The sequence below is a fragment of the Rhea americana genome, unplaced genomic scaffold (genome assembly GCF_003343005.1).
Source record: "Rhea americana isolate MKP2758 unplaced genomic scaffold, rheAme1 scaffold_295, whole genome shotgun sequence".
Taxonomy (NCBI): domain Eukaryota; kingdom Metazoa; phylum Chordata; class Aves; order Rheiformes; family Rheidae; genus Rhea; species Rhea americana.
Window position 1 is genome coordinate 255612 of NW_028186418.1, and position 22889 is coordinate 278500.

Consider the following 22889-nt stretch of genomic DNA (forward strand, 5'->3'; position numbering starts at 1 on the left):
TATATATCTATATATAATATATAATGCTTCATTGCATTTACAGCAGCACTAATTGTAGACATCCAGCTCTCTGTGGTTCCTTTCAAGGTGCTTCCTCAATGCACTTAAATTTGTGAAGTCTTGAAAGATGTGCCTGAGAACTGGAAGAAACCTAGTCCTGTATTTGTACTGTCATAGCATATTTCCTCAGATTTAGGACATGCGTTTCTAAGTACTTCTATGGTGTAAACAACACTTGAGGCATGATCAGTATAGATATCAAGAGATTTGGATGTCTGACCAGCTTTGCAGATGTTTGACCTGTTGTGACAAATCACAAAATGCCAGGAAATTTGCTTATAATACAGAAAGCTCTGTGACAGATCTCAGGATATGGCCTACCTGCTGTTCCTGCAAAGAGTGTTTCTAATAGCTTAATATGTAAATGTAAATTTGATAATCTGTATTGAAAATCTGTTATTTTTGAGAATATTTGGAATAAGAAAATTGTGTTGATATGTGAAATAAAGTAACTTATTTGACTTTTTGTCTGTCATAGGTATGTATGTGTATGCGTTCTTGTACTGTTGAATGTTGAAACTGTTTTGGGGTGTAGGGAAAAGGGATTTTTTATTTGTTTTGATTTTTCGTTTATTTTCCCTTGTGGAAGCTAGGTAACATCTCTCATCCGATCAGATGAGAAACATGCTATGACATGAGGTAGTCTGTGAGTGGATACTCAGGACAGAATTTTTGTATGATAGGTCTTAAAGTCTATAACTTAAACTTTACATAAGGTATAATTTTGGTGAGGTGATGCTTCCTCCTGCCCCAAAATCAGACAAAAGGTCAAGTCCTAGCTGGGAAGAAAATGTGCTTTGTTGGGAGCTCCAAGTCAGGAGACCTGTCAGACAGTTGTTAACTGCTGCCTCCTATGTAGTTAAAAGGTGCCTATCAGGAAAATGTCTTTACTACAGAGGAAGTGAAGTGTGTAGCAGTTAAATGAATCCAAGAGTTGAGTATGTTTAGAAGATAACAGATCTAGAAATTACAGCTCAATCACTGATCTGCAGTGATTCTACATCACAAATGAGCATTTAAGCTGCATATTGGTTTCAGTTTGYAGAGGACCTATCTCCTTCAACAAATGGTCTTGAGGCTTTTTCTGCATTAATGGTTAATAGTGAAACCTGTCAGTCAGAGGTCTTACTGCTCTGGTTATACTGAGTATGACTGCTGTCTTTGTCTCTAAACTAAGTACATACGAAAAGACAGGGGAAAAAAACTCATTTATTTAACGAAAATAGCATGGCCAGGACTGTGTTTGAGGAATAGGGTTATGGCTGTTCATATTCTTGGAGCGTAAAAATCAGCTCCTGATTCTGAGGAAGGACCTTGTTCTATAACTAGTTTCTTGAGTTCCAGACTAAGCAAAGGAGATGGACTGAATCATGTAAGGTTAGAGATTCCCTGCAAGGAGTCCAAAAATGGAGTTGGTGTCCAGTATGTTATTTGAGTACTTGTATTTGAAACTCATTTAATAGCAGGACTCAAAGCATAGAAATGTATGGTGAGATTTGGTCCTTAGCTTTGCCTGTATCTATTTTCAAGGTGAAATTGTTAAAAATACTGGAGAAATCTCCTTTTACTTAAGACATCTTCACACCTTGAAGAGATGGTAGAAATGGCCTAGAAATCACGATCTTGTTGCAAGAAATAATTGTGATGCTCTGTAGGATTGTGCAGAAAATAGCACTGTTGCGTAGATAATTTGGCCTTAATCTGTCTGTTTCTCTGAACATRCAAAAAGTACAAATACACTTTATAGGACTGTATGTTGCAGAGTTGTATCAAATGTTGGAAGTGTAAGGGCTGCGCTGGCAGTTATAAGCCTTGTTCAGGGAACAACAGTATGACCTGCTGCTTCTCCACAAAATTATTTTCTTAGCTACTACGCAGAAAGGGATGCTTTTAAGTAGTTTTTCTGTTTATGTTTTTGGTTGCCTTAACTTCTGGAAGTCCAGTTGTCTGGTTCTTCCATGCTCTTTTGAATAACTTATATGTTATGGTAAGCAAACACCATGGAGGGATCAAGACAGGGGATTATTAATATCTAGTACCTTAGTAGTTACACCCAAGTTTCAAATGTCTGAAATAGTTTACTTGTGGTACTGAAAGCATATGAAGAGCTGAGGAAAAAACACAAAAGCTGTATAATACGCATGAATAAATGTTCACTGTAGTTTTTAAAAGGTAAAGGTGCAGTGCTGCAAGGTGGAGTGACCTGATATGACAGCTCACTGCTGTTGTAAGAAGGATGGCCCCTCTTCCCTTTGTGTCTAATGCTTGCTTGAGTTTTAGTTCAGTCCTTAAAATGAGTCCAGTTCTCTAAATTATAAACAAAACTTTTTGTTTCAGAGTACGTTTTTTTCTATTTTAGTTGTTTTCTAGGCACATGCCCTGAATTAGCCAATTGAAGAGGAAAAAGAAACATGGAGGTAGCATGAGACAGTCCATAGGGACAGAAGGGAAAGGCACAAGGCACTAATTTTACTTGTGCCATGGCTCCCCATCACCACCCCCAATCCAAGAGAAGAGAAAAACCTAATGTTGGCAGTGTAATAGCAATGCATTTAGAACAAAAATTTCTAATGGATGGAAAGAAGAGATCTTTCTCTTGTCTTGAATTTGGTGCTAATCGCTGTAGTAAATAGGATGGTGCTCAYTGACCAGATGGAAACCTGCAGATCTGGGGAGAACAGTCTATGGTCAGTAAATCGTAAGGTCCATACCCATCACTTTATGAAGAAGTACAGAGAAGCAGATTTTCCTCACTTTTTTTTTTGAGGTTCTTCAACTCTTTTGGTCCTTGTCATTACTGCTTTTAGCAGTTTGCTGTTACTGCTGAGTTACTACTTATTTGATTTTTTTTTTTCTGGATCACTTAACGAATGCTAGCATGCTTCCCAGCACAGATGCCTGTGGAATTCCACTAGTGATTGCCCTTCATTCTGAAAGCTGAGCCTATATTCATACTCTGTTTCCTGTCTTTCAGCCAAGTGTTTATCCTTGTGAGGATTTCCTTCCTATCCTATGGCAGTTGAGTTCCTTAAAGAACCTTTGGTGAGGGACCTTCCCAAATGCCTTTGGGAAATCCAGGTAGATTATATCGATCATGTCTTCGTTGTCCATATGCTTGACTCACTTGAAGCATCACAATAGACTTGTGAGACATTTTTTGTCTTTATAGAAAGCCATGTTCCACAGTATTGTATCTGTGCATATACTCAGTCATTCTGTTCTTTAAAATAGTTCTTGTTAACTTGACCAATTGTAAGTGTTAGGTTCATGAGTCTTCAGTTCCCTTTGGAACTCTTCTTAAAAACTGAAAATGTTAGTTGCTTTGTGGTCACCTCCTGTACTAAAGCCTTAAGTGAGAGAGTATGCACGAGAGTTTAGGATCAGATATTTTGAGTTTTTGTATCTTGTTACTGATCTTTTTTTGTTAAATCCGTGACCAGAACCACTTCTGCATCCTCTGTGAATAGTGGTTACAGTGCAAGGTCTTCGCCCATGGTGAACACGAATGCRGAAAACTTGTTTTTTCTTCTCTGTCCTTTGTATACCTAGATTGTACTGCATACTCTTTTGCAGCTCTTTGCTCCAGAGATGACCACAATCAGGTACTGATCACCAKCTTAGAAGGAGGAAGATCTTAGCCTGCTGTATTCCCCTTATATAAAGTTAATAGAAAGGATTAAACTTCAAACACAACTTTAGCTTTCCAAAAAAGGGTGTGCTTCTGCTATAACTAATTTAATAGTATTTAATCATGCTACCTTCTGGGTATATGGCTGTAGCCATATGGTATGGTACCATCAATTCATCCCCATTCCACCTGTACTCTTCTAGCTCCTTTTTTTTTGTTCTGTAATAAGTTTTCTTGCTTAGTTCCTCTTTCAGACGTTAAGCACACTAGTAGTAGATATTCTAGCTGTTACTTTTCCTGCAGTTATGTTCAACCAAAGCGTGCTGTGGCTAGAGTTACTCAAGTGGTGAGGTTGAAGCAGGTCTGATGTAGCCCTAAGTAAGATTAGGAGTAGGCTGTGTAACTAGATGCTTCATGAAAGTATTCTTTGAGTCAGTCACCCCCTCCCCCCGACACTGTAGCATCATGCCTACCATGAGATTTAATCACTATGTTACTGTAACCAGAATTTCCAATACTGTTATGCCCTAATGGTGTCTCTTAGTGTAATTGGCCATTCTTTTGGCCAAGTGTAGTATTAAAGTTGTAATAGAAAAATCTGACTCTGCAACTTCAGTCATAATGAGTAGCATAAACTTTGACAAAACAGATTTGATACTAATGTTATTTGATATGCAGTGCTGCTCCTATGGTATTGTCTACTGTTTCTTACTTTTTTTTATCCTCTATTGTGAAGACCTGTCATTTTTTTCACCAGATTCTCTGTTGACAGTTTCCCTATTTGCTTATAGAAGGACATTGCAGTTCCTCCGAGTTGTTTGGATTTCTGGAGTTTGGGGAGCAGCAAATGTATCACTCCTCGAGCTCCTTGTATTTATGTGGTAAAGAGGTATTATGCTGTGACCTTACCAGTTTAGTGATCAACTGTGCCCTACTCTTTGCACAGATTCTGTGAGTTGGCTCTTAGATGCTTATCAGCTGTGTCCTTCTCAACCTTGTAAACTTCCTATCACTTGTTAGCTTAAAGTAAACTAATTTTTATGACTTTGGTGCAAGTCCATTACAATTTAAATGATACTTTTATCTTCAATGTTGTCTTATTCCCCAACCATACATTCAAGGGACTGCTTTTTTTCTTGAAAAATTGGTGCCCCTTTGTTCTTGTGAAAGCTTCATCAATTGGCGGACTCCTATACCTATGTATTTCACTCCTTTAAAAATAAAAAACTGCTCAGTACACTTCAGGGATTACCTAGTTACATTGCAGTTTACAGGGATATCAAACTTGGTGACTCTAGGACTTAAAGGCATAGTCTGTCTTTCGTATTAAATAATACCAGCTTGTGTGCTAAAAATCCTTTGTAGGTAGCACTCAGTGTAATGGCACCCACTATCCAAGTGCTTTGTGCTTTACAAGCTGTGCATCCTGCTCTTGCTCCACACTGACTGGAGCTCAGTCAGCAATGTTGATCTGTAATGAGAGGAGATGGGCATCTTAATCAGAGTAGTAGAATGCAGGAACTAATGCCTGTGCCCTTTGTGGATCAAGAGTGTTGTCATAAGGTATGGCAGTTTTGGTCTGTTAAATGCTTCTCTTCTCCTCCATAAGAATATGTAGATTATAGTACCTGGTCAGACCAAACATCCATTTAATGTGTTATGTCTTTAAAACAGCCAACAGGAAATATCTAGAGAAGAATATAAATCTAGAGCAAGTGTGTAGTTCTCCAGAACATTCTCCAGTCCTTCCATAATTTAAACTTTGGGGATTTCCTGTTCTGATGATGGTACGATCTGACTGTGCCATAATATGGTRATAGCCATAATCAACTGAAAGGCTGAAATGTAACCATTTAATTATAGTCTGTCTTTTTAAATCTGTGTAACGTGGCTTTTCTRTAATGCAGTGTAAGTGTCTATGGATTGTTTATGCAAGAGTTGTCATTACTGCAGTAATCCTTCTTACTGAAAGATAATGTCAGACTTGGTTTTGTCRTGAATGGTCTCCAAGCTTTTTGTCTTGTGGAACCTTCCAGAGAGGTAAACCTGCACTCTGTTAAATACTTGCTTTGTTTGCAGGCATGTATATAACTTTTTTTTTTAATTGAGGAAGATAAGAGTATTTCATTCTCTTCCTGTTGCATTGCCTGAGTTTTTAATACTATTCATCCGGCTTAAACTTTCAGGGCAAGATTATGGCTTTGCTGTAGAATACCAAGCTATATGATAATTATGCCCTGAAGTCCCATTGAAATACCAGTGCAGATTTTCTTGTATCTTCAGTAGAATTGGGCTCTCTACTAAACGAGAAACCTCTTTATTTGATGGGTTCATGGATAGACTGATAAATCTTCCTTCTTCAGGCAAGACATTTGTTCAAGATCGGAACGGGGGATACGCACATTCTAATACATCTTTATGTATCTAAGTAGTAACAAGATTAACTCTTTTTGAAGAGAGACCTTTCAGTCCCTTTCATCAGTCTGTTTTAGAGAAATGATGTGCCTAGTAGAAAGAGTTGGTGAGACTTGAGTGGTTTGCACCCTAGTGCAGATAAATTCTTTTTTTCCTTCTCCCCCCCCCCTTTTTTTTGCCAACATCTTAAATTTGGTGGCTTCTACTTGGCATAGAGCATATTTGGCTTTCTGTTGGCTCATGGGATAAGAGAGTAGGGGTGACAAGACCTATTTTTTCCTGGTACTAGTTCTCAGCAGTTGACCCTCTTTTTTTGAGGTGGGGGGGGAGTTGTTTCTGTGGTAGTGGTTCTAGAATATGGTAGCTGATGACCTTTGCAGAAGATCTGTGAGAGGCAACAAGCCTAATACATATGCGACAGAGGCTCTGTCTCTTGGTAAATCTRGGTCGTAGGCATGCCTTTGTAAAAGCTATCAGTAGTCTTAAATTGGATTTGTCCCCCAGTACGCAAAGATACTGGATCTCTCTTTCAGGGGCTTGTAGGTGTTTAGGCTAACCATGGATAAAATCCCTTTGAAGTTAGGCAACTGATTGAAGTTGCAGTGTTGTGCTTGAGTGTGCTCTGAGGGTCAGATACTTGTTTACAGGGAACAGCAGACCTGTTTTTGTGTAGCTTTTTTAAATCTTCGTGTTAAGTGAGCCTACTTCCAGGGAAGAAATGGAAAGATCTAGGGTACAGTTGGTAGATGCTGCACTTCCTTCTGCTGCCCCCAGATGTTGCAGTTCTGTGATACAGGTGAGCAAATCTTGGAAACGGTTACATGTTTCATATCTCCAGGATTCTGGAATAGGTTGTTATGTACCACAGTGTGATGTATATGCATCACATTGGTTGTTTCATAACCAGCTGAATAGGAACAGTCTTTTACTTCATCAAGAGGCAGATTTTGTATAGAAGTGTTTTAGTACATCACTTTGTGTGACTGAAAAGCTCTGTAGTTTATCCCAAATGGTAAAACACAAAAGAACGTGAATTCTCTTTTTAAGAAAGCCCAGATCTTGTGTAGTGTTTTGCTGGATGACTGTCAAACATTGCCAGGAGGGCAGAAGGTTACTAGTGTATTGAAGTACACAGTGTCTTACCTGATTACATTTCTCTGGAATTGACAATTTTCTTGTGTTACTTGTGTTCCTCTTTTTTCACAACTTCAGAAAAGAAGTCTGATGGGACAGAGCTAATGTGGTCTTGGTAATTAGGCTTGCCATATAACTAAAATCATACCTGCTTATTTAAAGCATAGTGGTCATACTGGGTCGGACCAAAGATCTTAGGACTGATGATGGATGCTTAGGAGTGAGTATCATAGATGAACAGGTTGATGTTACTACTCTCCTTTTTCTTGTACTCTAACCAGTCTGTATTTCCCTAGAAGATAAGTTCTTGATCCAGTCCAACTAGATCAGAGGGATGGCTGTGCATTTCCAAGTACAGACTAATTTCTTAAACTGAAGTTACAGTACAGTTTCAGTACTCTTACCTGATGGCAGTTAAATACTAAGCTTAAAGGCAAGCCATATGTTTCTTGCTGACTCTTGGTAAAGATACCTTAGTTGCATAGACTGTAAATTTCAATTCCTGTTTGTCACTTTTGTTCACAGGACTGAACACTGCAAAGCAGTGCATCTCAGATTTAGGTCTGCTGTTTAAGAAACTTCAGAATACAGGATGACTAAACTTGCACAATTTTTTAAAACTACAGCTTGGAAATAATTTCTTTGAATAGATGATAGGATTATCCTGTAGGAAATAACACATAGGAGTCATTATTTAAGTCGCATGTTATATCATTCCCCCCTTTCTGATAGGGAATCAAGCCGTTCTAAAATTTTGGCTTATACATGTGGAGACATGCTGGAGACTGATAACATTCTTCCTTTCAGGGAAAAAGATTGAGCCTACAGTTCCCATTGCTGAGACAGCTCGTGCCTGCTGTGGTTGTAAGTTTTGGCACCCTAGGATAAAATAGACTATTAAGCTTCATTTTTCTATTGCTTGTGCTGCCATGATGCAGTAGAATATAATGCAAGGAGATAAAATAGTGGGGAAGGGGTGACAAGTGGACAAGCTGAACTTTAATAGGAGAATAAAGGAAATAAACCACAGGAGAGTAAAGGATCACATTAGGAGACATGGCCAGATTGTGCTACCATGCTCTTGACAGAAACTAAATAGAGTTTTCTAGAGTCCCTCCGCCTGCCAGATGGCTGAGAGACACTTGGACTGAGGAGTAGATAGGGTAGTTGGGGCTTAGGAAGTAAAGGCTATTAATGAAGGAGACTGACAGTGGGATTGTCATCTTCTGTAGGAGTTGGAAGGCCGGTGGTGAAGGAACCAAAATACTGTGAGGCTGGAGAAAAGCCGCAGTTCCCGTATGTCTCATACTAGCCTCTTGCTTAGGATATATGTTATCATTTTGGCTTTTATTTTCCTGATATGTAACAGGCAACCATAATGTGATTACTTAATGAAGGGATTATAACCTTCCTTAAGTAGTTAAGGCTTTTGCTTCCACTTGAGTATTGGAATGCTATATTTAGTAATCTTTCTTGTTTTTCATTTTTTTTCAGGTTTAGAGGTCTCTTTTTTTCAAATGGTTTGAACTATAAATATACGTTTAATTTGTGTCTTATTTTTTCACTGCAAACAGCTGCTTGGCAGGGGTGGTCGTGATTACTCTGGTTACCCTCAGTATGACTTTTCTGTTGCTTCTTCAAGCAGTTCATTTCTTTTGGTGGTTTCCTCTTGGAACTTTGACTTGCTTCCCTGATCAAAGTACTAGTAGTTACCTACATCCATTCAAATCTATTTTTTTTTCAATTAGCTATCATAATGCATTGTATTCCAGCTGACAACTCAGTGGTGTGTTCTGTAATTCTTCAGTTTGTCTTTACTATGCTGAATGCCAGTGTATATTGCTATGCTTTTCTTCCTAATCACTGCCTTTTCTGGAGCAGCTTGAAGAACATGCCTTCCTGTAGGATGGTACTGTTAACCATTATTCACTCTGGAAAGTGAGCATTTATTGCACAACCCTTTTTTTCCTGTCTTTTAATAAACTGTCTTTAAAGAATTTTTGAAGAAGGTTTTCATTTTCTTTGAAAGAACATCAGGTACTACTTTTGTGTAGTAGTAAAATAAATCAATGCTCATTGATTTATTTGGAACACTGAGTAAGGGATAACTGTATGAAAGGAAGAAGCAGCCTATTCTGAGAAATTAATAATCGTGTGCAGCTTCTATTGAATGGTTCAAAAGATACTTTGGCTGTGCGAATAATTGACTGTTTTCCTTCCTAGAAATGGTCGAATCAATGAAGAAAGTAGCTGGAATGGATGTGGAGTTGACAGTGGAAGAAAGAAACCTGCTTTCTGTTGCATATAAAAACGTGATTGGAGCCAGAAGAGCTTCCTGGAGAATAATAAGCAGCATCGAACAGAAAGAAGAAAACAAAGGTGGAGAAGATAAATTAAAAATGATTCGGGAATATCGGCAAATGGTAAGGTTTAATTGATGTTAGAGCATAATGACATACGGTTAAAAAGGGCTGGATCCCAGTTTTGTTATGCTTACCACAATCTGCCATGGTAGTATAGATTGTTTGCAGCATARTGGTCTTTAATAGAGTGATAATCTTGAAAGAGATTTCTTCCCTGTCTGGAGAAAAATGTATTTGGTGATGGGGGAGAGTGAATGTCCTTCTGTAAATGCTCAAAGTGGTAGCAACCTGTAAGAAGGAGAGAGCTTGTCTCTGTGTCTGCATATCTGCTCAGCATTTGAACTGTTCTGGAACTGTTGCCTTTCCCTACTTGCTCAAGTGTCAGGCTGTGTGTGTTCAGGAAGCCTTACTCTTTTTTTTTTTTTTTTTTTTCCCCCTCTGATTTGACTTACACTGAGCAACTTTGTTCAGAAAAGTAACCATGTCAGAGAAAGTGTTTGGCTAATGAGCTGTTCCTTATTTCTAGAGAAGGTTGCTTTACCAATACCAATTTAGACACTTGTCACTATTWCTGGATTCTCCACTATTGAATTCAAAAAACACTTTACATTTTGAAATACCAAAAGGAGAGAGATCTTTTTATTGGCATAAAGATGGGCACTGTAATCAAATCATCTGCTTTCCTTGCATCTTTTCCCATATTCTTTCATTATTGTGATAGTTGGATTTCATGCACGTTGATCCTGTTTCGTTATTTTGTCTCCCGGATCAAAAATTTTGCAGAGTGCTTACTTTGTAGTAACTTCTGCTGTTGAGTGATAATGGAGAATAGTTGTTACCTAGTTAGGACTCTAGAGTAGTATAATTGGCAAAAGTATTAGCTCAAGCAGTTGCACATATGCTGAAATAAATGTTGAGGTAGTATGGCTTCTATGACAGCATGTATCTAGTTCTTAAAACATAGATTTTTGTCTCTAGTCTGATCACTTAAACTGATAGCACTCAGGACAACCATTTAAGGTAAAGCACTCCATRTTCTTGAGGGGAAAGTTAAGATGTCATGGTCATCCCAACTGTGAAACTTGCATGTGTTGTAACCTCTAAGGTCTTGCTATCTTCTCTGGCTTTGGGGGGGGTGAAATTCTTTCAAATAACTTTATGGTAAGCCTGATCGGTCTCTGTAATTCACCTAAAACGGGTGGAAAAAGCTTTGGCTTTTATCAGTAAGGGCTAAAGAAGTCCTCACCTCTTAGAAGTGAGTAGTTGTTCCTCCCCTTTTAATGTGGAGGAGGCATACTCCTGTGCTCTTAAAGTTTCACTGCAGAAGTGTGTAGCAGGATTTAATCTGTCATCTGGGGATAAGTGCCTCCATATGGTTCAGATTTCCACTTTCAGAGAAACAGACCACCTGCTACTGATGATACACCACCAAAGGCAATGATATTGGCTTGGAAATCTTGGTTCTGAGGAGTGGCACTGGACTTGTCTCTTTTTGACTCAGTGTTTCTGTTGCTCCATGGGATTGTTAGTTACGAATTTCCAGTATGCTGGCATACTTACGCAACTGGCAGAGCTCCCTACTGTTTCTTGATGGGTGTCTAAACTTTGTTAACAGAGTACATAAATGATAAGTATCTAATACTGCTTAATTTTTGTCTTATGCAGCATGCTTCCAGTTCTTGCTTAACGCTAGTTTTTTTGCTTAACATTTTGTGGATAGTTAGTATCTTCTGACAGAGGTCTTACAATACCAGAAAGTTTTTTTTTTTTTTTTTTTTTTTTTTTAAAAAGACTGGAAAAATGAGGCTTTATTCTGTGTGTCTCTGAGCAAAGAAGAAAATACAGTGCAGAACAGGCTGATGTGCAACATCTACATATACTATTTCAAAGACTATGTATAGGTCATATGGATTGCTGTGCCATGCTAGCTGTATCTTCATCCTCAAAGGAAATAGCTATCACAATTACTTCGGAGTGCATGTAAGCTTTAGGTGGAGGAATGCTGTGGAGAACTGTAATGTGTTTCCGTACTGGAGAAAGGCTACTTAAGGCTGAGTTTCCCAGGAGTTCCATATTTATCAGCTATAGCTGAAGCTATTTCCTGTCAGCAGCTACCGYGAGGAGCCTTGCTGTGAGTTAGCATCTACTCTAAGGAGAGACCTGTCAAGACAGGTTTGGAGAGGTAAGGACGTGAAGAACTTGTGCAAAGGTTTGGATGATGCTTCTCGCTTACTGTAAATGCTAAAGCAAGACATGCAGGGGAGCTATGCTCGTGTCATGCCAGGTTCTTCTGTTTCACATGGAAGTTTTGGTGCAGCCTCAGCAGAGTCCTGGTTATTTTGCTTACCTTCCATACAAATATTTCTTGGTATGGCATTTCTCAGAGTAAAGTTCAGTGCTGTCTGGAGAGTCTTTCTAGTTTTGAGAAGCACTGAAGAAAAATGCATCTCTGTCTGAGATCTTACAGGCCAAATTTGAAGTTTGGAAGGAATGGGAGAGGAATCTTTAGGAAAAAAAACCTCTCGTACCTCCCAAAGCAGTGTGGGCTTGAACAGCTATAAATTGCTGCTTGAGTTGAAGTGGAAGATGTAGCTTTTTTGAAAATAAATACTTAAGCTTTTGGTCCACATCAGTATTCATATTATGATTTCATACATGCCTTTTATTTAAAATATTTAGAAATGTTTGAACTACTAGCCAATATGACTTGAGGCAGAACTTGAGGAGTGATGATGGCAGTGTATGTCCCRTACACAGAACCAGCCTGGCCCTACATAGAGCAATACTGTGCAGTGATGGAAGACACCAGGCTGTAACATTTTCCAGGATGCTTAAATGTAGCGAAATAAATACATAGCTGTGGGGGGAAATGCTGCTTGCTTGTTTCCTTTGCAGACAGGCTACTTTACTTTTCTGAGTCCTGTGGCCAGTTGGATGCACGTTAGCTGCTCTTATCTGACTGCATCTCTGAATGAGAACGTGCGGTGAGGCTTTCTTTGCTTATCCTTGAGAGAATGAGATGGTGCATGTTTCAGCACGTAATGCAGTTCGCTTCCTTGCAGTAAGACCAAATCCATTCTTTAATTGCACAGGACAAATATTGATCATCTTTTTCCTGGCTTGTATTTGTGGCATAGACTGAGAACATTTCTTTCTAGTGCTCTGACTTATAACCTGAGTGGTATATTCTGGTGCAGCTGCAGGGCTCTCTTCTCCTTCCGCTCTCCATAGAAATGTCAGGTTATGAATTGACATGTGCGTTTCTATTTTTTTCTTATTAGGAGACAGTGTACAGGTTTTAACAACTTTTTTTTTTCTAGTGTAATGTTGCACCTCACCTGAGGTGCAACTGTTTTGAGGGTTACATGCAAACAAGTCAAAGACCAAATACATGTTAATTTTTGTTCTCTCTTGGTTACTTTTAATAAGCTTCATTATTTAGGTCACCGGGTGGTTTTACAAAGCTTCTGTACCTGCAGAGCTAAGAACATAGTCTGGAATCTGCTTAAGCCAGGGCTACGACTAAAATAAGAGAGGCAGGCTGGATTGTGGAAGACAACATGGATTTTGGAGAGACCTGTCTCTCCTTGCCAGTCGGAGCCTGTAGTTCGCTGTGTGGTATGCAGAATGGAAGTGCCAATAAGGCCTAAAACTATGTATTCCAAATGCTCTGAACAAGCTTAGTCTGGCTCTTGTGCTGGTTTGCTGCTTTGTAGGAGCTTAGTGAGTCACTGTCTAGAATAGGTTCTTTCTGTTTGAGAGCTCTTAGTTTTTTAATTCAATCTGTGTTAAATCTTCTCAAATTAAGTTAGGTCAGGATGTATAAATTGCTTTGGGCAGCCAATGATCTGTGATAACTTGTCTGTGTGGTTGATCCTTTAAGCAAAGCTGAAAAAAGGACTGTCTGAGATCAAATGGAAGTTTGTACATGTATGGTTAACAAAAGAAGATTAGAAACTGATTTAATTCTTTGCAGTTTTGCTGAAGATCTCTCTGCAAAAGAAGTCATTGAAAAAGAGGATCAAGAGGAAAGAAGTTTGCAGGAACTGGCTGCTGGCAAAGGTTTCATAGCTTTTGTAGCCCAAGAATTTATGAAGTAGACTTTTCTGAAATAAATATATTTCAGCAATTTCCTTAAGCATTTGTTAAGTAACTTAAGTGTAGAATCTAAACCTTCCTCTGAATATTAGGGCATTCTGACATGCTTTGTGTATGAATTTTGCTGTAGATTAAGTATCTAAAAGGACTACCRCAAATCTCTAAGATACTTTGTACAAATAGATGTATGTATGTACCTGCAAGTTTAATATAAATTCTGAATCCGTAAGTTTAGATTGCTAGATGTAGTGTTTACAAACCATGCTAGCTTGGGAGCTATATAGTGATAAAGATATTACATGGCAGGAAAAATGCTCTAAGGGCAGGGGGGGGGGAAATGAGGGGAGGGAAGGGAGGGAATAATGGACTGATCAGGGCTGATCTTGTGATCAGAGACATGCAGTTACCTGTACGATTTCTTGTAACTGACATTGCCTTTTCTTGAAAAGACTATTTTGTAGTACATAAAAGTAGCTTGAACCAGAATAGTCTGCAGCTGTAGTTGTGAAAATCACTGTCAAATCACGAGAGAGCAGCAACAGATTGCTGTCTGCACTTAACCAATCCCTCTTATTGTGGGTGACTTGGGATGCTCCGTAGAGAATGTTCTTCCATTAACTGCAACAAGTCTGTTTTTGTTGATGTTTGTTTGGAAGACAGTTTTAAACTTTTTGGATATGCACAATTACTTTCAGGCCTGAAACTTTAGTTTACTTAGCATCTGACCTCATAGACTTCTCTTTTTACTCCTTTACATTAGGGAAAAAATGAAGGTAATATGATTAAGTTTTCAACTTTGGCTGTTAAAATCYAATAGCTGTTTTTAAAGAAAGCTTATATTTTGGTTTTCTTTGGCCACTGACCTTACTGTTAGTGTTAACAACTTCTACCTTTTCTCTCTTGTGAGCTGCTACTGTTTTTTCCATGTTTCTGAATTTTGTAGTTTCTTGAGTGAGTTTTCCTGTTGTATCTGACTATTTGGGTTGTGTGGTATGTCTTTAATTTAATTTCCCATATTTTTTTTTTCTCTTGGGAGCTTCTCTATTATAGCTTTGCTCCCTGAGTAATCAGTGGAAACTTTGTTCTGAAGATACCATTTAATACTGGGATGGAGTGAACTCCAGCTGACTCTACATTAATTAACCTTCAAAGTGTCCCCTCCACCGTTACCACTTCTAGGGCCATTTTCTGGGATCAAAAATCTGAAGAATTAAGAGTTGTGAAAGTCCTGCAGTAACTGCAAGTCATGCAGGAACAGCTGCATTCTGAGACAGACCTAACGTAACCTTCTAGTAAGATGTCTTCTAGGGAATTTATATTTTTCCTTTATTCAGATTTGCATTTCATCATACATGAGTCCTTGCCTTTTTTGTGTGTAGCAGCTAATTATGCAGTATCATTTTGCTTAATGTATCTGGGGAGCAGCTGAACTTGTGTTGTTTTCTTTGTCTTTCCCCTCCCTGGATTGTTAGGATTTCTCCTGTTCGACATTGAATATTTATGAAATAAGATTTTAATCTTATGTGCTAATACCTTTTTTTTTTTTAAGGTTGAGACTGAACTGAAATTAATTTGTTGTGACATTCTGGATGTACTGGACAAACACCTCATTCCAGCAGCAAACACTGGCGAGTCCAAGGTTTTCTATTATAAAATGTAAGTGTCTTTTTATGAGATGAGGACATCTTGTTTGCATCTGGACTAGATAAGGTAGCAATATGTATATCTCTCTTTTCTGCCCACTCAATCCTAATTTATTTTTGAAAGAGTAATTCATTAATTTCTCTGTAGTGTCTTTTTTGAATGCAGTTGGTGGATTTAGCATCCTGTTTGACAGTGTGGGCTCAAATAGAGGGGCTTGAGAAACCAGTTTGGAGTAAGGGTAATGGGGAAACTAATACCCTGCCATCCTATACTAATACAGTAAAATAACTGAAACCAAACTTTTTTCCTACCTGGTAACTTTTAAAATTCACTTAAATACCAGGGCACTATTTTCTTGATAGTTATTCAGCTATAATGTCCTTTAAGTAAGTGAATGTATATACATTAATTTCAGGACTAAGCAATTTAAGTGGTGGTGTGGAAATAAGGGCTACTGACTTCTTACTGCTTGTTCTGTTCCTTTTTTTCAGGAAGGGAGATTACCATAGGTATTTGGCTGAATTTGCTACAGGAAATGACAGGAAGGAGGCTGCAGAGAATAGCTTGGTGGCTTACAAAGCTGCTAGTGATATTGCAATGACAGAACTCCCACCAACACATCCTATCCGCTTAGGACTTGCTCTCAACTTCTCTGTATTCTACTATGAAATTCTTAATTCTCCTGATCGTGCCTGCAGGTAGGTAGTGACTGGGAAGATGGAGGAATTTTATGTAAAAACCATACAATCCAAAAATGATTRTTACTTGGGTAGTTGCTTTTCCCTAACAAAAACACTGAGCTTTTTTTTTTTTCCTGCTACTAGTTAATGTCTTTACTCTGAGATTAACTGGTCAGAAAGCTTTTGAGCTTGCATTCCTTTGAGTCTGAACACATGTGTTTATCCAGAAGTAGATCATATGTGAGAAGCAGAATAGCAGTAGTCTTGGATTGATCAACTAATGGCAGCTTAACAGCCTGCCGTGCTAACTGTACTTACTCTGCAAAGAGGGTGAGGTTGCTGTAGGCTAAGATACAAGGTAGCAGGGGTCATGTTGCCATGCAGTTCTGTGACCTGTGAGCATGTATAGATCAMAATAGCTCATCTCTCTGTAGGGATAAACCTTGCTCACATGAGCATAAAAATAAGGGTAGAAGCAAACAATGCTTTATTCCTGTTTGCTGGTGACATGCATACTTTTTCAGGCTCTTAACTTCTACATCTTGTGGTGCAAGTGATTGACTGTTTGATAGACAAAGTTCTCAAGTGCACTTGTACTGTTTTTCATAAGCACTTAAAGTGGCCAATTTTGAAAATTGGAGAGATTTAGATGATCATCTAGCACGCTTAAAAAAAAAAAAAAAAAAAGCTAAACTAGAAGATGGGTGTTCTGTAATATGGGTTTAATTTGTATGCTTCTGTTTAACAGTGTACTTCTGGATCTCACTTACTCTATGCTTGTAGGTTGGCAAAAGCAGCTTTTGATGATGCTATTGCAGAACTGGATACACTGAGTGAAGAAAGCTATAAGGACTCTACACTTATCATGCAGTTGTTACGTGATAATCTGACACTATGGACTTCAGACATGCAGGGTGATGGTAAGTAAACTACTGTACCCTGCTTCCCCCCCCCCCCCCCAAAAAAAAAAAAARAAAAGGGGGGGGGGAAGGAAAGAAAATGTAGACTGGCCTGGTGTTTTACTACTGTCTGTTTTTCTTTAACAATTGATCTTCCAGAATTTCTGTCCTTTCTTAACACTGGGTAAGTTGGTAGCAGTGACACCAGTTTCTTTTGAGAGGCCTCTTCAACCCTTAACTTAAAGGGAGAAGATGTGGAATTACTGAAAATCCCCCCCTCCCCCCTTTTTAAGGAAGAATGTATGATTTCATTGGTGACTATTTAAAAGGAGTGACTCTTCATTTAATTCATTGTCTTCTGTGAGGTTTGTGATACCTGCATTATGGTTGTCATTCCAACCCGATGTGAACTTCCAGTGCAGGAGGAAGTGCTTGCAGCTTCCTTTTTTGAGGTCACRCTTAATGTTTCCGTTGGCATTTCAATGGCAGATGATTTTCTGCTGTCATGTTAATTACTTCACTTTATAGCACTTTACGTAACTTTTAGTCCTCCTAGGAAGCATTGAATGTGAAGAGAAGAGGAAAAGGGAAAGAATCTTGTGAAATACTTTGTTACTGTTACTGCTTGTGGGAATCTAAATTGCTATTTAGGGCATTAGAAGTATGTTTTGTGATTGTGTGGTGTTTTATTTTTATACTTCCAATGAGTGACTCTTGAAGCAGAGTATTGCCTGAGCAAATGCTGAATGTGTCTTCTGGCACTGTATCTGTGGATGGGACATTGATTGCTTCTGTTTACTGACATATGATAGTTACTTAAAAGGCGTATTTTTTGGCATTCTAGATGAACTTTACTTTTCTTCTTACCCTTTCAGGGACACTGTTGAGTGTAAATTTTCTTTGCCATTTAGTTTTCTGCATTTATGCCTTGATATGTTTTACTGGCTACTAATATAAGTGAATTACTCTTTCTCTGGAAAGGTTCAGCTGGTACTTCTGCAGAAGTAAAACTCTGGAGAGACTGGCTGGCTTTGTTTTATAACTTGTAGAAAACGCTTCAATCCTGTTTAGAGTATACTTAGGTTCATACATATTCACAAAGGCTTGAAACAACATTCAGCTTGATTTCATTTAAATCATTTCTAAAGAAATGAGTGTCTCTGGATGTTTTTGTAATACAAGCTATTACTTGAACATTTATGTAACATTGCTCTGCAGTACTTTATTGATGTAGTCTCCCATTTGAAAGCAATTGTAGAATCTTTCTTTTTTCATACTGACTCTGTTATGTGGTTAGTGAGGATCAATGAATTTGTAATATTTTTACTTGCCTGCCTTCTAGCTCTTGGAGTAGATAATCAGTATTGAGTGTTGCAGTTCACGTTTTATCCCTGTTTCTGTGGATTTTTGTCACTCCCRTGAATTGGAAGAAACTGTGTTCTGGGCCCTGGCTTCTAATCTACCCTGCATCCAGATGCAAAGTTTCTTGCAAGAGACTGCTGCTTTTGTAGATGTAATTTTACAAAAGGCACACAAGCTCATATAGTTATCTTTTTACTCATATAGCCTATGCATTTGGATCAGTGCAGACACTGTTCTAAATACTGCAGGTATTGTTAGATGCATTCCTTGCTGCAGTTGAGCACTGGAAAAAAAATCTTTGTCTAATTCCTACAGTTGAAATGCATGACTACTTTTTTTTTTTTTTTTTTTAATGGACCCAAATCTACACTGTGAGAACATARGGTTATCCATGTCAGTGAAGTAACAAGGCTGGCTTGCTATTGTCAGATACCAGTGCATTAGAACATCTTCCAAAAGCTGTCCTTATTTGAATGTAAGCTAACATGTCTTGTATATTCTGTAGAAGTTCAAGTTCAGATCTTTACAGAAGCTCTATATTTATCTCTTTATTACCTACATTCAAATTTGTTTTTTCATTACTGGTTTTGTAGCATAGTAAGTGAACACTTTTATTCTGCCTGAAATAGTTCAGATTAGTCTACTTGCTGTTTAGGACGCTTGCCATGAAAATAACTGTTAAAGCTTAAAAAAAACAAACTACAGAACTATTTAAATTTATGTTGCAGGGTTTGTCCACAAAGAATGTGGTGTTTATGTTAATGTTTACACACAAGCATAAAGTTCTGTTTCCTTCCTTTTATTCATAACTTGCTAATATGTTGACTTAGTATAGCTAAAACTTCTACTTTCAGAACTCCACAATATTTCTAAAATGAGGTAGAGTCTCYGAAGATCTCTGAAAGTTAATGTTAGTTGTGATATTCAGAAACATGGTCACAATTACTAGTGTCTTAAGAAGAGGTTCAAAACCAGCTCATTCTTTAGCATAAAGCTTTTGTCTGTCAATTTCACTTGTGTAGGTTTTAGGGAGTGACTTTCCTAAATCAGGTGTTACTGAGCTGCCACATTTCTCCATCTCATTTATTGTATCTTTTAACCATATCATAGAGGAGCTGTTGAGTTAATTTTCACGCTTGTAATGTCGTCTTCATATGATTCCTGTTTTCCCCTTCTTTCCTGCTGTATAGATTCCTAAAGGAAAGTCCAACTGTTCATTTCCTAAATACTCTACTTTGTAAGTCCTTGTCATGGCTCAATGAACTTTTCAACATCAGTTTTCTTCTGATCACTAATCATGCTTGCCTCTATCACTATCTTGCTGCTGATAAACTGCTTGCGTCTTTGACTCCATTCCAGGGCTAAGCAATATTCTACCTACCAGTTTGTGACCTGTCACTTCTACCCAGGTCGAAATAAGGATAAATGAGATTGAAAGTAACTTAAACATTTAATAATTGAGCTGCATACCTGGATGGATATTAAGAATATTTGGGCATGAAAAGTACTTTCACTATGGCCTGTTATAGGAGTATTTGCTTAAGTGTGTTGGCTAGAGCATGCTCAGATCTTATTTTAATCATCTTCCTGGGTTAGGGCCTCTGCTTTCTTCTCTTAAATAATTTATGTAATTTTAAACCTTAATTTTGCTGCTGTTGAATGTCAGATGTTTTGTGTTCCTAGGCCACCTCTTCCAAAATCTGCCTTGCATTGTATCTGGTGATAATGCTGAATCTGGACATGCTCTGAGCAGGCATTCTGATTATATGCTGAAAGCCATTGGTCTCATTTGATTGGATTTTATTGCAAACTAATTTGTTTGAATGGATAGTTTCTTTTGTTTATTGCCCTTAAGGCAATATTGTCTCACATGGTTAAGGATAATTGTGAAGAAAATATTCTTCAGCTTCTCTTATCGATTAACTCAATCTTGCATGTGTCATGGCACTAGCTGAGGTATGTTCAAATTTCCTGTTTTGGTAGAAAGCTGGCAGAGGCAAGTACAGAAGGTATTGCATGTGTCTGTCTAGGAGTAACTGAAGTAAAACTGAGTATTTTTTACAAGAGTCTTAATGAATAAACTTTTTCACTGCATGTTGCAGCCTGGTGGAATAACTCAAAACTGATTGGCTGGCCATCTTTTGAGAAATAAACTTCCACAAAATACTCTCCTTTAGTAGCCTCAACTCTAGGATTTCTTGTCATGTTGAATTTGTGAAGTATGGAAGCTTATTCATACCTGTTTTGGTAACTTAAATAATACACACCATCAGAGTCATTTTCTAAAATTGATTGTAGCATTTTACTGTTCTTGAGACTAAGAGGACTTGGGCAGGAAAAAATGTTTAATTCTGAAAATCTGTATTGGTCTTAGTGCTATAGTTAGTACACAGATGTTCTTAGCTGTCTCTGTGTAGTAGAAATTAGGTTATTGGAAAGGTATGTTCTGATTTAAGGATGTTGATACACAGCCRTTCTGATAACTTTGTCTTGGCTGTTCATCTTTGATTTGATCACATGCACAGTTTCACTTTTCAGCAGTGTTGGTTCGTTTGTCCTTACGACAGAGTACATGTTCTAGTAGCCTGTGCTATAATTGTTTTGTATGAAACACAACAGGTTGATTACAAGGCTAAATTTCTGTGGAAAGGCTTCAATTCAGAACTGGTTATGTCATGAGTGTGTGCGTGTGTGCTGTTCATGCAAGTGTGTATGTGTGTACAATTGCATGAAACTGTTAATCTTCAGGTGCTTGTTAGGCTATTCTGCTGATCTCATTTTAAAATTAWTTTCTTCCTTCCTTTTAAAAACTCTCATAGGTGAAGAACAGAATAAAGAAGCGCTGCAGGATGTGGAAGATGAAAACCAGTGAGACACAAAGGCCAACAAGAGAACCCATCTCTGACCACCCTTCCCCTTCCCCACAAAAACCCTCAGTGTCACTCTGAGAACCACCAAATCTGACTTTTACATTGGGTCTCAGAATTTAGGTTCCTGCCCTGTTGGGTTTCTTTATTTTTATTTTTTTTACACAGTTTAAAAGTTCTTAAAGGCAAGAGTGAATTTCTGTGGATTTTACTGGTGCCAGCTTTTAGGTTAAGACACTAACAGGACTTTGTAAAGGCTCTTTCAGCATTACTGTATTGTCTTTTGCCAGATGTGGCGATATTACCATTAAAAGTGAATGTTACATCTGAAGCCCGGTAGACTTGTAGGGGAGATCAGTTACCGCACGGTAGTGTGTATGTGGTGGCATTTTTCTTTTTTTATAACTGTTTAAACTGAATTTTATACCAGTGTTTAAACTTAATTGGGTGTTTAGTTTGAAGTTACAGGTTGCATTGGGACACATTGTAGTGGTTTTACTGTAAAGTTTCCAAACTGCTGAAATGTTGCTGAAAAACATGGTGCTGGTAACAGTTCAACAATCCGTGGCTGCTCATTCTTGCCTACTCTTTACTTTTCCTCAAAGCAGGTTAGCATTGAAGGTGGCATTGATAAGCCTGCATGCGTGTTCAATATTTTTCTTTTTCCCTCCCCCTTCCCCATCTCCCTTCGCTCGCTCAACCTCTTTTGTTCAGTATGTGTAACTTGAAGCTAATTTGTACTACTGGATATCTGACTGGAGCCACAGATACAGAATCTGTATTGTTCTTACTGAAACACAGCATGGAATTAACATTAAACTTAAATAAAACAAACCTAAATTAAAAATGCCAAATATTACTATGACTTTCTTTTATATTGTAATTATTCCTGCTTGAAATAATTAATSCTCTGTTGCTTTGGAGAGAGAAAGAATAGCAGCATTGTTCTTCAAACATGAGATAAAGTAGGATTCAAGTCTTATGTATGAATAGAACAGACRTGAAATCAGCTTCCAGGAAGACAGCTTATTTCCTATCAAGAGGAGGAGCAAGTTCTTCCACACAGTTTGTTCAGTCTTTCACCTCTCCGTGTGATCAAAAAGCTGTGATCTGCTTGATGCCTTCCTCCCACTTGCCCCTACAGGACAAGTGCATTCTCATCCAGTCCAGTTACTTGGATGGAGAGAAGAGAAACATCTTAATGTCTGYTCCACTTAGCTGTTTTTCCTATAAATCTCTTTCTAGGAATAATTTGCCTTTTGTAATAGTGTAGCCTCTTCAAGTGAACTTAGCAGTGCTGAACTGTGCTGTCAGACGCTGGCTTAATGTATGCGATAAGCAAATCAGCCCAGATGGTCTGTCCTGCTCTCCAGAAGCCACTTAACAGGTTTGTATGCCTCTAGGGGAAGAGGCTGAATGGATCCCTTCTGTGTGTGGGTGTGTTTCTTTTTCTTTCTTTCCTTTATTTATTTTTGAATCGTTGCCCTTCTCTGAATAGCTTATAAAGGGCAGAGTTAGAGGCAACTTCATGTCCTGTGAGCATGTGGGAATATTCATGCTGATTGGGCTCAGGAASTAATGGGAGAAATGGGCTGATTGATTGACCATGTCTGACAGTGCCCAGCAGCAGTAGGCAAACTGTGCAGCTGGTTTCTGTGCAGTCGGAGTGCATTGTGCARTGCAGGTTTCGGCCGTAAGAGGATCGTTGTCAAAGGAGTGGTGAGAGGGGGAAAAAATGA

General features: G+C 38.3%; 1 protein-coding gene across 2 annotated transcripts in view; it reads left to right on the top strand.

The window, feature by feature from the left end:
* YWHAE (tyrosine 3-monooxygenase/tryptophan 5-monooxygenase activation protein epsilon) overlaps nt 1-22004 on the top strand; it is a 24782-nt gene extending 2778 nt beyond the window's left edge. The window contains exons 2-7 of one of the 2 annotated variants that reach the window (XM_085309267.1): nt 9461-9660; nt 15248-15354; nt 15834-16040; nt 16806-16942; nt 19474-19520; nt 21103-22004. In XM_085309267.1, the coding sequence (XP_085165393.1) occupies nt 9461-9660; nt 15248-15354; nt 15834-16040; nt 16806-16942; nt 19474-19481 (659 nt within the window). In that variant the 3' untranslated portion in view covers nt 19482-19520; nt 21103-22004. The remainder of the gene's footprint in view (nt 1-9460; nt 9661-15247; nt 15355-15833; nt 16041-16805; nt 16943-19473; nt 19521-21102) is intronic. The other variant, XM_085309266.1, reaches the window with a different exon arrangement.
* The last annotated feature ends 885 nt before the right edge of the window (nt 22005-22889 follow it).